Source organism: Herpailurus yagouaroundi, unplaced genomic scaffold, assembly GCF_014898765.1.
Source record: "Herpailurus yagouaroundi ecotype Mexico unplaced genomic scaffold, PumYag 67569, whole genome shotgun sequence".
NCBI lineage: Eukaryota > Metazoa > Chordata > Mammalia > Carnivora > Felidae > Herpailurus > Herpailurus yagouaroundi.
The window spans coordinates 4,255,360-4,268,881 of record NW_024420375.1 but is presented as its reverse complement, the minus strand read 5'-3'; the positions used below and the strand labels follow the sequence as shown (position 1 = coordinate 4,268,881).

The window sequence follows — 13,522 nt, the reverse complement described above, 5'->3', positions numbered from 1 at the left end:
TCTGACTTCAGATTTCTTAAACTGAAGAGATTAAGGCAACTCCAACTTTTTTGCTGTTTGTTTGTTGTTTGTTTTTTGTTTTTTGTTTTTTTGTTTTTTAAGGTTGTATTAGCTATCATGGGTCCCTTGAATTTCCATGTGAGTGTTAGGATAAACTTGTCAATTTCTGCAAAGAACCTAGTTGGGATTATGATGAAGACTATAGATAAATTTCAATCTGTAGATAAATTTAAAGGGTATTGCCACCTTAACAATGTTAAGTCTTCTGATCCATGAACATGGGATTTCTTTCCATTTATTTAGGTTTTTAATTTCTTTCAAAATGTCTGGTAGTTTTCAGAGTATATGTTTTATACTTCTTTTATTAAATTTATTCCTAAGTATTTTATTCTTTCAGATGCTATTTTAAATGAAATTTTTTTCTTAATTTCATTTGCAGATTGTTGATTGCTAGTGTTTAGAAATTACAAGTGATTTTTATATTGATCTTATATTGTGCAATTTTACTGAACTCATTTGTCAGTTCTGTCTTTCAGTGAATTCCTTATATATAAGATTATGTCATTTGCAGATGTAGTTTTACTTTTTCCTTTCACTCTGGATGTCTTTTATTTCTTTTCTTGCTTAATAGCACTGACTAGAACCTCTAGTGCAATGCTGATTAGAAGTAGCAAGAGTAAAAACATCTTTGTGTTATTCTAAACTATCCTCTAAACTTAAGAGGAAAAACATTCAGTCTTTGACCATTTGTTATGATGCCAGCTGTGGGGTTTTGTAGATGTACTTTATTAGATTGATGAAGTTCCCCTCTGTCTCTAGTTTGTTGAGTGTCTTTATCATGAAGGAGTGTTAGATTTTATTGAATGCTTTTTCTGCATCTATTAGGATGATGTGGTTTTTATCCTTTATTCTCCTGATGTGGTGTATTACATTAATTGATGTCTGGATGTGAAACCTTGAGTTTCTGTAGTAAATTCTATTTCATCATGGTGCATAATTCTTTTCTATGTTGCTGAATTTGGTTTGCTAGTATTTTGTTGATTTTTGTATCTATATTCAGAAGGGATATTGATCTGTAGTTTTCCTGTGTGTCTTTGATTTTGGAATAAGGGTAATACTGGCCTCAAAATGAGTTGGAAAGTTCCTTCTCTTTTTTTGGGAGAGTTTGTTAGGAACTGATAATTAATCTTTAAATGTTTGATAGAATTAACCAGTGAAGCCATCTGTGCCTGAGTTTTTCTTTGTGGGAAGTTTTATAATTACTAATTTGATCTCTATTATAGATCTATTCAGACTTTCTGTTTCTTCTTGAGTCAGGTTGGATAGTTTATGTCTTTCTAGGAATTTGTCCATTTCATCTAAGTTATGTAATTTGTTGACGTATGGCTGCTGATGGTACGTCCTTAGAGTCCTTTTTGTTTCTTTAAAGTCAGAGGTGATGTTCCCTCTTTCTGTCCTGATTTTAATACATTCAGTCTTAACTTTTTGAGGGGGAGCTAAATATTTGTCAATTTAGTTTATATTTACTGTCAAAGAAACAAATTTTAGTTTCATTGCTTTTCTCTGTTGCTTTTCTATTCTCTATTTTATTTCTTTCTCCTGCACTGTTTATTATTTTCTTCCTTCTTGCTTTTGGCTTAGCTTGCTCTTGTTTGTTTCATTGTCTGAAGGTTTTTTTCATTGTTTGGCTATCAATTTGAGATATTTCTTCTTTTTTAATACAAGCATCTATGACATAAATTTCTCTTTAAAGCATTGTTTCAGCTGCGTCCCATAAATTTTGGCATGTTGTATTTTCATTTTCATTTATCTCAGAGTGTTTTCTAATTTTCCTTGTGATCTCTTTCTTAAACCACCAGTTATATAGAGGCATATTGTTTAATTTCCACATATTTGTAAATTTCCTAAATTTCCTTGTGTTTTTTATTTCTAATTTAATTTCATTGTAGTCAGAGAACATGCTTTATCTGATTTCAATTCTTTTAATTTGGTTGAGGCTTGTATTATAGCCCATGAAAGCAACAAGCTAAGCCATAGACCAGCTGGAATTTTAACAGAGATAACCAAGGAAAGAGACAGCTAAGAAACTCCCAGGTCATCGATATTTGTATGGCACTATTTAAGTATCACTAGATTGCTTTCTAAAAGGATCTAGATTTACAAAGGTTTACATTGTTGCTAGCTACTCATAAGTCTACTAGCTTCACTGTAACCTCTTTATCTTGGGTGTTACACTTAATATGTGGTTTCTAATTCTACTGAGAGTGTTTATTATTCACTATGCTATAATACTTTCTCAGAAGAACAGAGATAGCTTTTGATTTATGTTCTTTCCTCTCCTCTTCTCCCAAGTCACCTGGAACATCTGTGACTCCAAGTAGTGGGTCCTTTCCTAGAGGTGAACAGACATCTAAAGATAATCGTCAAGGTCAGTGGCAACGCCGAAGAAGGCTAGATGGAGCACTGAACAGAGTGCCAATTGGATTTTATCAAAAAGTATGGAAAGTTTTACAGAAGGTAAGCATAACACATTGTAGATGTATCTTTATTTTCCCACTTGATATCCTCAGTCTCCTTGGCTGAGATATGACTTGACTGTGACATCACTACAATTATATAAATGTCATATGCTCATATGGACAAAACCTAGAAGACATAATCAAAGAAGTTGATTTATTATTTTGATATTATTTATGATTTAGTCTCTATTATTGACACTAAGGTATTTTTTATAAATTAGATTTCAAAAATCATCACTTCTCTGCTTTTGCCCATACTTGAACATTGTTGGACTTTGTGATACATTTGCTACTTATAAAATCTGGTGATAAAGAGTCTGCTTTCTTTGTAGCTATTGTAGAGTGGAAATGTTATTTGTAGTAATGTGCTGACAGTAGAGTAAAACTGCTGCAGTGTCTGAGGAGTTAGTGTAAGAAGCTGTTCTATTTTTTCTTGGATTAAAACTACTAAATAGATGCAAGATTATAATGATTTTAATGACCCAAAGCCTTTGTTGGTGTGACCAATTTTTGTTTTTCTTTCAAAGGCCTAGCTTGCCAAAGACATTTAAGAGGACATCACACCAGTATGATTGTGACAGATTTAGAGGGCCAGGAAGACCATGGTACTCATTCATAGGTCTCATTTATAGTCTCTTAGGTGGCACTTTCTGCTTCATTGCCCTTAGCAAGGACCTGAAGAAGATTTCATCCAGGGCTTCAAAACCTTAGTTATGCTTCTCCCCTTGGCACAATGATATTCTTCCAGGGACCAAAACAGGTGATCTTTTGGAAAGGTAAAAGTTGTTTCCTCAGACTAGTAGCTCTGGAAATCTTCTTTTCAGAGAGTGTTATTAAAACTCTCCATCTAACTTCTCTAGCACCCTGGTCACAGACAGATATTTTATCTCTACAGCTATGCCTGGGTTATGGCAATTTGATTTCACAGACATGTAGTGGGTGCTGTTCTACCCCAGATACCATGGAATGTATCTGTTTTTATCATCAAGAAGTTTAATCCATAGTTATCTTCTTAAATAGCAGCTATAATGTAAAGCTGAAATGTATTATGATAAAGGTACAGAACCACAAGGTCTTGCAAATACAAGAAAAGGAACATTTAAATATGACCAGGAAGATTGAGTATTTTATGGCAGAATCAAAACATGGACTTGGAATCCTAATATAAGAGGACAAACAAATGCCCTCTGTACTAAGACTGTTATTTGGCATATGAAACATGGGATGGAAGTGTCAGGTACCAGAGCCAGTAAACCTGCTGGATTGGAATCTTTGTCTGTGGCTTAATATATGTTGTTTTAATTTGTTTAACATCTAAAATGGCAAGTCCTTAATGCCCATTGCTTTTTAATAATTGAGTTGATTGTAAGAGAGAAGATAAAATATCATTCACTTATATTTCCTGAGCATCTGCTGTACGCTAGGCAGTGTCCTAAGTGCTCATGGTGATACAGCAAAGAACAAAATAGACAACAGTCTATCCTTATGGGAGCTTAGATTCTGCTATTCAATAAATAATAAACATAATAAATAAATTATATAGAATTAAAAGAAGACAAGTATTGTAGTAAAAGTACAGCAGAGTGAGGGCATCAAGGGCACTGATGTTCGGGGGCAGGGGATGCTTAACTAGAAAATGTAGTAACTGCTGGGTGCCTGGGTGTCTCAGTCAGTTAAGCGTCCAACTGCAGCTGAGGTCATGATCTCACGGTTCGTTCGTGAGTTTGAGCCCCACGTCGGTCTCTGTGCTGACAGCCCAGAGCCTGGAGCTTGCTTCTGATTCTGTGTCTCCCTCTCTCTGCTCCTCCCCTGCTCATGCCCTGTCTCTCTCTCTCTCTCTCTCAAAAATAAATAAACATTAAAAAAAATTTAAAATGTAGTAACTATACAAGTCTGAAAAATATGTATTTTGAGGGTTTTTATTCTTCAGCCTAAAAATCTTTCTGAAAGCCTATTTGTGATGGGTCTGGGACCTAGCATGATATCTTTTCTGATAGTCTCTGAATCTTTGGGACTAGTCTATCCCAGAAGGTAGACCTTCTCTATCACTTCCACTCCTTTAAATTGAGGGTAAATCTTGCATCTACCATAGCCCAGCCTTGCTTCTTGCCACATAATAATCATAAGCCCTTGGCAAGGACACTTGGGCTGCAGGGCCTTTCACTGGCCTGTGATTGTTCAGCATCTACCCCATGAAGCGCACTTAGAAATACTAAGTGTCTCCTTACAGGTTCCCATTTATCAGCATATCCTTGGTGACAACATGTTTTTGCTCTTTTGCAGTGTCATGGACTCTCTGTAGAAGGTTTTGTTCTTCCTTCTTCAACCACTAGAGAGGTGAGATTCTGTGTCTTTCACATTTATGTGATTGATGGTTTATGTCACTAAAGTATTTCAGTGATCATTTTTCAACATAACAGTTCTATGACTCTAGATGAGCTAAACATGAGGTGCAGTTGAGGAAAGGAGAGAATATTTTTTAAAAACAGAATAGGAAAAGAAATAGAATGGGAACATTAGAGAGTAATTATGTATTACATTAATTATATAAGGACAGCCCCCTTTTGATGGTTAAGTTAGGCTGGTTTATGTGAGTATTGCCAGTTAGAGAGGGCAGACAAGATAGAAATCTAGAAATGGATGACCTCTCATGTCCCCATCCTTTTCATCCCCACCTTTCTCTTGTAGGATGCTTGTAGACTATTATATTATGAACTAGTGGTCCTCAGCTCTAACCATATGTCATAGCAACCTGAGCTCCCATCTCCAATTTAGTGGATTAAAATCTCCAGGGATGGAACCTGAGCATCTGTACTTTAAAAAAAAATCCTTGGGGCACCTGAGTGGCTCAGTCAGTTGAGCGTCCAACTCTTGATTTTGGCTCAGGTCATGATCAGGTTGTGGGATTGAGCCCTGCATCCGACTCCAACATGGAGAGATTCTCTCTCCTTCTCTGTCCTTCTCTCTCTCTCAAATAAACAAACAAACAATCCTTAGAATGAGTCTGATATATAACCATGGTTGGAAAATAATGCCATGAACCACAGACATGTATTATTGGGCGCTTTTATATTTCCCTTTTTGCCCAATCACATAGATATTCTAAAGAAATAACTTTTATACAAAGCCAACAAAGGAACTAGAATTAGCAAATTAGGAATAGTAAGATTGGATGGTAGAGCATTCTCAAAAACACTGGAGTTGTTGTAGGCAATGGCTGGAGGGGCGAGTGCAGGAAGCTAATGCTATGCCTCAGAGCTTCACTCTTGCCTCTAGGCCTCTTCTCTAATAAAGAACACTGTGCCCTCTCTGTCCTTTCTCTGCTTTTAAGCAAGATTGAAATGTTAATATAATTAATAATAATACGTGGTACCTTTAAGAGTCTTCAGAGTACCTTTACACATTCTTTAATTTGATCTTTAAAACAGGTATGTGAGGGGCACCTGGGTGGCTCAGTCGGTTGAGCGTCTGACTTTAGCTCGGGTCATGATCTCGCAGTGGACGAGTTCAAGCCCATGTCGGGCTCTGTGCTGACAGCTCAGAGCCTGGAGCCTGCTTCTGATTCTGTGTCTCCCTCTCTCTCTGCCTCTCCCCCGCTCATGCTCTGTCTCTCTCTGTCTCAAAAATAAAGATAAACATTTTTTAAAAATTTTTAAAAAACAGGTATGTGAGACAGCTAAGGAAGGAATTGTAGTTTCCGATTTACAAATAAGGAAACAAATTTAGGGAAATGAATTGTTCAGGGTCCTAGAACTAGTAACTAACAAAGACAGGACTTGAACCCTGGTCTTTAGGGTCCAAACATATATATTTGGGTCCATTATATATAAGGTCCATTATATACTCAATACAATTTTGCCAAAAATTATTCCTCACTGCTCTTCACCCTAAAATAACTTTGTATTTCTTCATGCCCATTTTAATCTAACAGTATATAAATGTTTTACATAATTCTAGTCATCCTGTACATACAGTTTTAAGTTCTACTTAGATTTTTCCTGTATCTACGGTCATCATATTTATTCTTTTAAATGACTCTATAAAAACCCATGAAGTTGCTGTACCATAATATGCCATTTATTTACGTGACCATTCCCATGTTTAGATTACTTTTAGTTTTACATTTGTGACTAATGCTGTAAACACTCTTGCACATAGGGCTTTTTCCCTCACTTGAATTATTAACTTTGGATAAACTCTCAAAAATAGGATTGTGAGTTAGGGGGCATTGACACTTTTATGACTCTTGTTATGCATTGCTAGACTGCATTCCAAAAAGATCGGACCAATTTACTCACTCAGGTACTTTGAAGGAGACTGAGCTACACTTTGGCTACAGTGCTTTTCCTGCCTTTCAGAATAGGTGATTGATAACTCCTGGATGATAGGCTCTTAGGAATTGATTTTCTTTTTCTCTATCACAGATGACTCCAGGCGAGATTAAATTCTCCGTTCATGTGGAATCTGTCCTGAACCGTGTACCTCAGCCAGAGTACCGCCAGCTTCTGGTTGAAGCCATCCTTGTCCTCACCATGATGGCAGATATTGAAATTCATAGTATTGGAAGCATCATTGCTGTGGAAAAGATAGTGCATATTGCTAATGAATTGTTCCTTCAAGAACAGGTAGGCAAGTGGCAAGCCTGTTGTTTTCTCAAAGGGGAATGTCTGACACTAACCTAACTGCATTCAGAGCTCTTAGTGAAGCCAAGGTCACTTTCTTGTGCCCTCTTCCTCATAACTCTTTTCTGGGTCCCTCTGTAATGGCTCTGAGCTCTGTTTGCAGAAGAAGTAGGCTGCAGGACGGCCTCTGTCTTTCACCAAGTGTTTTTGTGATTGTGTGAGATGGTAAAGTTGCCTGGAATTCAGGAGGCTTTTATGCTTTTCATCATATTTCAGTCTTCTTATCACATGGCTTTTTATAGCAATAAGGACTTAAGAAGAGACAACTGGATAGCATATCCTTTTTGGACTATTAAGGAAAAGAGAAGATTCAATTTTGGTTTGGTTTGGTTTTGTTTTTGCGTTAGCTACTTACCTATAGGAAAATATTAAAGTGAAACTTTTAATTCTACATTTAAAAACTTTTTCTTAATGTATCTTCTTCCAGGACATTAACCATGTTTACAAAATTCAGACTATTGAAAGCTTTCCAAATGTTTCCTAGATTAAGAGTAGAAACACTAAGGTGAAGTACATGCCCTGTCATCAATAGGAAAATCTCCAAAATATGTAATAGGTATTTCATTCTATTATTAGGCACTGTGGGAAAATGTGAAAAAAAATCAGAAGTACCCAGGACAGTGCTAATTTTAAATATTCTGGATTGCTGTTAGTCTGTGTATCATACAATATGATCCCTTTTAGGCATAGACTCTAGCTTGGAAAGTGTACAGTCTATTTGAACTAAGTCTACTTAGAAAGAAATAGTCATCAAAAGCAAGATAAAATAATATGTGCTAAAATCAGTAGTACTGGAAAGATTAGGACCCAAGTCCGTCTGGGGTGATTTGTAAGTATTAACATTTGACTCTTAACAGGTACAACTCGTTTAATTAACTGTTATATTTAACTTTCAAAATTCTGAACAATTAACATTTTAAAAGTAATGTCATCATGAGGGCACCTGGGTGGCTCAGTCGGTTCAGCTCAGGTCATGATCTCATGGTTCGTGGGTTTGAGTCTCGCACCGGGCTGTGCTGTCAGCTCAGAGCCTGGGGCCTGCTTTGGATCCTCTGCCCCCACTCTCTCTCTGCCTCTCTCTCTCTCCCTCTCTTTCTCTGTCTCTCTCTCTCTCAAAAATAAACATTAAAAATTTTTTAATTAAAAAAATAATGTCGTAGGATGTGGGTATCTAGGGAAAAATGTACATATAGAAACTCACATTCAACATTTTGTGCATAACCGATCCCTTCCTACCAAAACAGCCTAAGATCCAACTAGCTGGTGATGGGGAGGAGGCTCTGAGTAATCCCAATGAGGACTTTAACTAATAGGATTAGTAATTTTTCCTTTCCCCTGTGTTCTCCTACCCTTAAAAACCAAACAGAAAACCCTCGGGGCAGATGATACCATGTTGGCCAAGGATCCTGCGTCTGGCATCTGTACTCTTCTGTATGACAGTGCGCCCAGTGGCAGGTTTGGCACCATGACCTACCTCTCCAAGGCAGCTGCCACCTACGTACAGGAGTTCCTGCCTCACAGCATCTGTGCCATGCAGTGAGGCCTCTGGGCCCTGGCTGCAGGGAGCCTTTTGACAGCTGGTTCCTGCCTCGGTTGATCATGCATGGGACTGACATGTGTTGGCCTGATCACTCCTACCCTGCCCCTTTCCAGCCCATCCCACCCAAGAAGAATGAACTTTTCTGATCCACTAACTGCTTTCGAAGTGAACCTCTGCCTGGAGGAATATGCCCGCCCAGGCACTCTGTTGTAGGCCTTCATTCTTTCATGGTTCATGGAAGTTTGCATGTGTTTTTATCCTCCAGATCTGTTACAAATTTAGTTTCCTAACTACTGTTTGCAGAGTAGGTATTAATAATGACTTATGACTCAAGTTTGGAAATTTTTCTTATGTGTAGTTTCATTGTGTGAATGAGTGGTGGGTGCTTTGGGACGTTGTTTCAAGTGGGGAAACCCTAAAGTGTTGGATTTTATACTACCACAAATTGGAAATATCTATTCTAAGTGCCTTTTCTTGGGAAAGGAGAGTACCAGATCATGGTTTTCTTCATTACTCACGTGTTGCCTCACACTGAGTGACAAACGCCTTCCTGTATAGAATTACTGTCCCTGTTCTTGCCTTCTCTGTATCTACATAACATAATTTCTACTCTCCCTTTGGTGAAATATCAAAAAATGCAAGTGCAGTGTCTGTATTTAAGAATTTTGATATTAGCAATTGAAATCACCTTTTCTGAAGATTGCTGGTGCTCAGAGATGTATCTGTAGCAGAAAATGCAGAAAAACCCAGGAGCCAGGAGCCCAGTTCCAAAAAGGAAGGGAAAAGAGATGCCTGCAATAGTGTCTTACACCTAGGGAACAGAGAGGGAATCAATCAGAGGTAAGTTAGTACCCTGAAGAGAGCCTTGTGCGCCAACTTTTGCCTCAGAAGAGTGGGCCAAGACACAACATGCAGAATAATTGAAGTCTCTGTCTTTGGCAAACAGGAATCCAGCAGTCAAGTCTATAGCTGCCTTCACAAGCAGTCCTTCCTTGGTGATCCTTACCTGTCTGTCTCACTCGCCTACTGATTTTTTACAGCATCCAACCCCCCACCCACCACCAACTCCCTGTCCTCCCATCGGTTCTTAAACTCTTTCACTTACATCTTCACTCCCTGATTCTAGTGTTCATATCTATGTGTATTTTGATATCTGTTGGCATATATCTGTTTCTTATAAATAGCTGCATTTGTGCGTGTGTCTAAGCATACATGAGAATTTTTCTGAATGTAAGTAGTTTCAATGTGTCTGTATATCTAGCTGTATCTACATTTGGCGGCCTATGTAAATATGTGTTATATGGATGGTGGTGACCGTGGCCCCCAGGCTGACACACCAAGAGTAATGGAGGAATCCTTAAGTCCTTTTCCCCCTAGTCCATGTTTAGGTAACCTGATTTGAAGAATGTTTCTCCTAACTTTCTTAATTGAGGCTGCTGTAACAAAATACTGTAGACTGGGCGGCTTAAATAACAAACATTTGTTTCTCACATTTCTGGAAGCTTAGAGGCCCAAGATTGGGGTTCCTGCAGACTCAGTGTCCAGGGAGGACCCTCTTCCTGGTTTGCAGATGGCCACCTTCTTGCTGTGTCTTCAGATGGCAGAGAAAAGGGGGACGGAGGGGACTCTAGACTCTTCTTTCTCATAAGGGTACTAATTTTGTTATGGGAACTCTTTCCTTATGACTTCATCTAATCCTGATTACTTTCCAAAGGCCCCCACCTCCAAATCCCATCACCTTGGGGATTAAGGCTGAATACCCAATGTGAATTTCAGAGGGGTACAAATATTCAGTCCATAGCACTTTCCTTCTCCTTGTTTATGTATCAAGAGTCTGCTAATTTACCTGTTTGCACTCAGGTAACTTCCTACTTCTGTCCTTTCCTTTCTCTCAGATTTTTCAGATTTTTCTCCAAGAATGGGGCTGGGGCTAGGGATCTCTCTAAACGGTTCTTACAAAACCCATGACAGTCTTTTGAGTGCATGAGTAAGTGAACACAGTAAGTAGGCTGATAGAAAACAGAGAGTGGAAATGAGAGAGGATAGCCAACCTTTTTAGAATAGAATGTCTCTCAGAGCAAATGGAAACACACAGTAAGTAGCTTTCTGATTACATGATTTTCTGGTCACCTTATAAAGATAATTTATGACCTGTTCTGACACTGTCTTTTCACTGGCTGTGCATACCCCAGCCACAGGAAGTACATCTGGAGTGGCACAGGTGAAAACCTCTGCTCTCTGCCATGTTAGTTTGCCTGAACTGACACTGACTGCTGCGTTTCTCTGGGTTTACTAAATTGCCTATCACTGTGCTCTCCATCCAGTGGTATTTCACATTTAAAGCAACTTTTTAGAAAACTTGATCTGCATTTTATTCTTTGTAAGCATGTGATACTAAAAGAAACTTTGGACTTTTTTTAAGCGCTTCTGTTTTGAAATTAGAATTAAAAATTGGAATGTCCAATTAAATCATGTCTGATGCCAGTGTTCAAAACTTTATGTGTGTTTTTGTGACTGGGGTTTATTTTGTGGCTCTATTTTACATACTCTATTTAATTATACAGTACAGTCAAAGCTCATTAATTGGCTCAAAGTAGAATTATTTTAATATAGAAATCATATATATTCTATAATATGTTAGATAATATAAGTAAAGAAACACAGTTTTATCTTTCAAATACATACCCACTCAAACTAGGCTCATTAAATTAAAATGGGCTTATTGACATCTTTAGGGGACCTGTACTGATGAATGAATAAGATTTTTACTCAGTGTTACAATTGTGTGCAAATGGGGCTTCTGTACTACCGGAAGGTACTTAACAACAATTTGTTCTCCTAAGTATTATAAATATTTGGCAGAATCCTGTTTATACTACTCATTAACCATCGTGTGTAACAAGAGAGGGTTTATTCAGTAAGGATGAACCAGTCTCCAATCCCATCCTCACTAATTAGGTTTCACTACACTGTAGGAATTGTACACAACTGGTGGGGCAAACGTTGTCGTTCTTACCCATGGCTCACAAAACCTCTACTGCCCCCCTTTGCACTTACTCAATACCTAATACCTACACTAAATGCAGTGGAGATAAATACAGTGTTTTCCACATTTAGTCTTTGTTTCCTATTAAACTTGAGTGACCTTAGGTCTTGGTTTGCCCAGGACAGTCTCCATGTATGCCTGTTGTCGTGGCATAATTATTAATAGCACTCTTTGTCACTCTTAAAAGTGTCCCAGTTTGGACGATATGGTTGCCCTATATTTAGCAGAAGTCTGATTTCTTTTAAGGCTAGGCCTAAAAGCCAAGGACCTGTTCTCAAAAGTACTCTTGAAGTAGTGGTGTGGGGGTAAGGAAACAGTGGGGGGAGACTTAAATAATATCTCTTAAATCCTAAGCAATATTTGAGTGCTTACCAGATGCCAGACTGTTACACAGGCAGTTAGCATGAACCATTTTATTCTATCTTCATAGTTACCATGTGAGCTAGATACTGTTGTCACTCCCATCTTACAGATGAGGGAACTGAGGTGCTGAGCATTTAAGCAAATTGTTCAAGATCAAACAGCTGGTAAGTGGTAGAGCTGGGATTTGAGCCCAAGCAGTCTGGCTCGATAGAGTTCCCATTCTCAACAATGACACTCTTCAAGGAAAAGACATTAAAACAAGGGTCAGTCTGTTGAGTACAGTTGAGGCATCTGTGGGCAGATTGTATGGCACAGTGGGCAACATGCAGAAATGCACAAAGAAGGCAGCCACAGGAGTAGTGCCTTTTCAGTGTGTTTGCTTTCCCTGCTGCCTGCTTCTTCCAGCAAGCAAAGACAGGCGAGATCGCCAAAAGAAGTGGCATAGCCTAACCTGATCTTGCTGGTTCAAAAACTACCTTTAGCAATAATGGTTGAAGAAAGTGAGTCAAGGACCCTTATCCAGGGTCACCACACCAGAACACTTTGGAGCCAAAGTTCAACCTACTTCCTCTGAACTTAGGCCTTCCATCTGCAATTCCAGTGCTTTGGGAAGGGTTTGCTTCCCAAGTTAAGGACTGTATGGATATTAAGCATGTGGAAAATTGAGTTAGGGACCTGTGGCATGATTTGTGCTCTGTCTGAATCATGAACAAAGTGTCCAGCCACCCTGTGAGATTTGCTGCAGGAATAGGCTGCCAATTTCAGAGCCTCATTGCAACAATTTATCTTTCTCCATACTTGAGTCATCTTGCCACATTGTGTGTCAAATAAGGATACTATTTCCACTTTAGAAGTGTGTTGAAGTGTTCGGCTACCTGCTGCTAGATCTGAAAGAACACAGAGAACAATCCACTTTCACATCATCTTATTACAGTCCAGATTTTAGGGTGCCAGCTGGCCAGCCTGTATCCTGTCCTCTTCCTTTCACTGCCTATCCTTGAAGGCCCAGGACAAATCCCATTTCCTCTTTATATTGCCAATCTGTCATGATCTCACCTTTCCGTCAACTCCTACAGGCCCACAGATTCCTTCACCTCTGTCAGTAAATGTGTGCCTTTCTCTCTGATCCTAAAAACAATCATTCATGAGCTCTAACATCCCTTGATATACTAATTCCTTCCTTTCACAATCAAATTTCTTCAAAGAAGAAGCTCCACCTGACAGTGTTGGTTTCACTCGTTAACCCCTTGCAATTGGGCTTCCTCCCTGCCTTGTGTTTTTTTTTTTTTTCCTCATAGAGCACCAGTGAGCTCCTATTGGCAATGACATTGTCACTACCTCTCCCTTCTTGTGACCCTCTCATCCCTAGATT

At 38.6% G+C, this 13,522-nt stretch overlaps 1 protein-coding gene across 6 annotated transcripts in view; it reads left to right on the top strand.

The window, feature by feature from the left end:
- The window catches only part of PHKA1 (phosphorylase kinase regulatory subunit alpha 1), a 168,770-nt gene extending 157,535 nt beyond the window's left edge, over window positions 1–11,235 (top strand). For all 6 annotated transcript variants that reach the window (XM_040467720.1, XM_040467719.1, XM_040467718.1 and 3 more), the window contains 4 exons: window positions 2,353–2,517; window positions 4,803–4,856; window positions 6,944–7,144; window positions 8,568–11,235. In XM_040467720.1, the coding sequence (XP_040323654.1) occupies window positions 2,353–2,517; window positions 4,803–4,856; window positions 6,944–7,144; window positions 8,568–8,741 (594 nt within the window). In that variant the 3' untranslated portion in view covers window positions 8,742–11,235. The remainder of the gene's footprint in view (window positions 1–2,352; window positions 2,518–4,802; window positions 4,857–6,943; window positions 7,145–8,567) is intronic.
- Window positions 11,236–13,522: the final 2,287 nt, after the last annotated feature.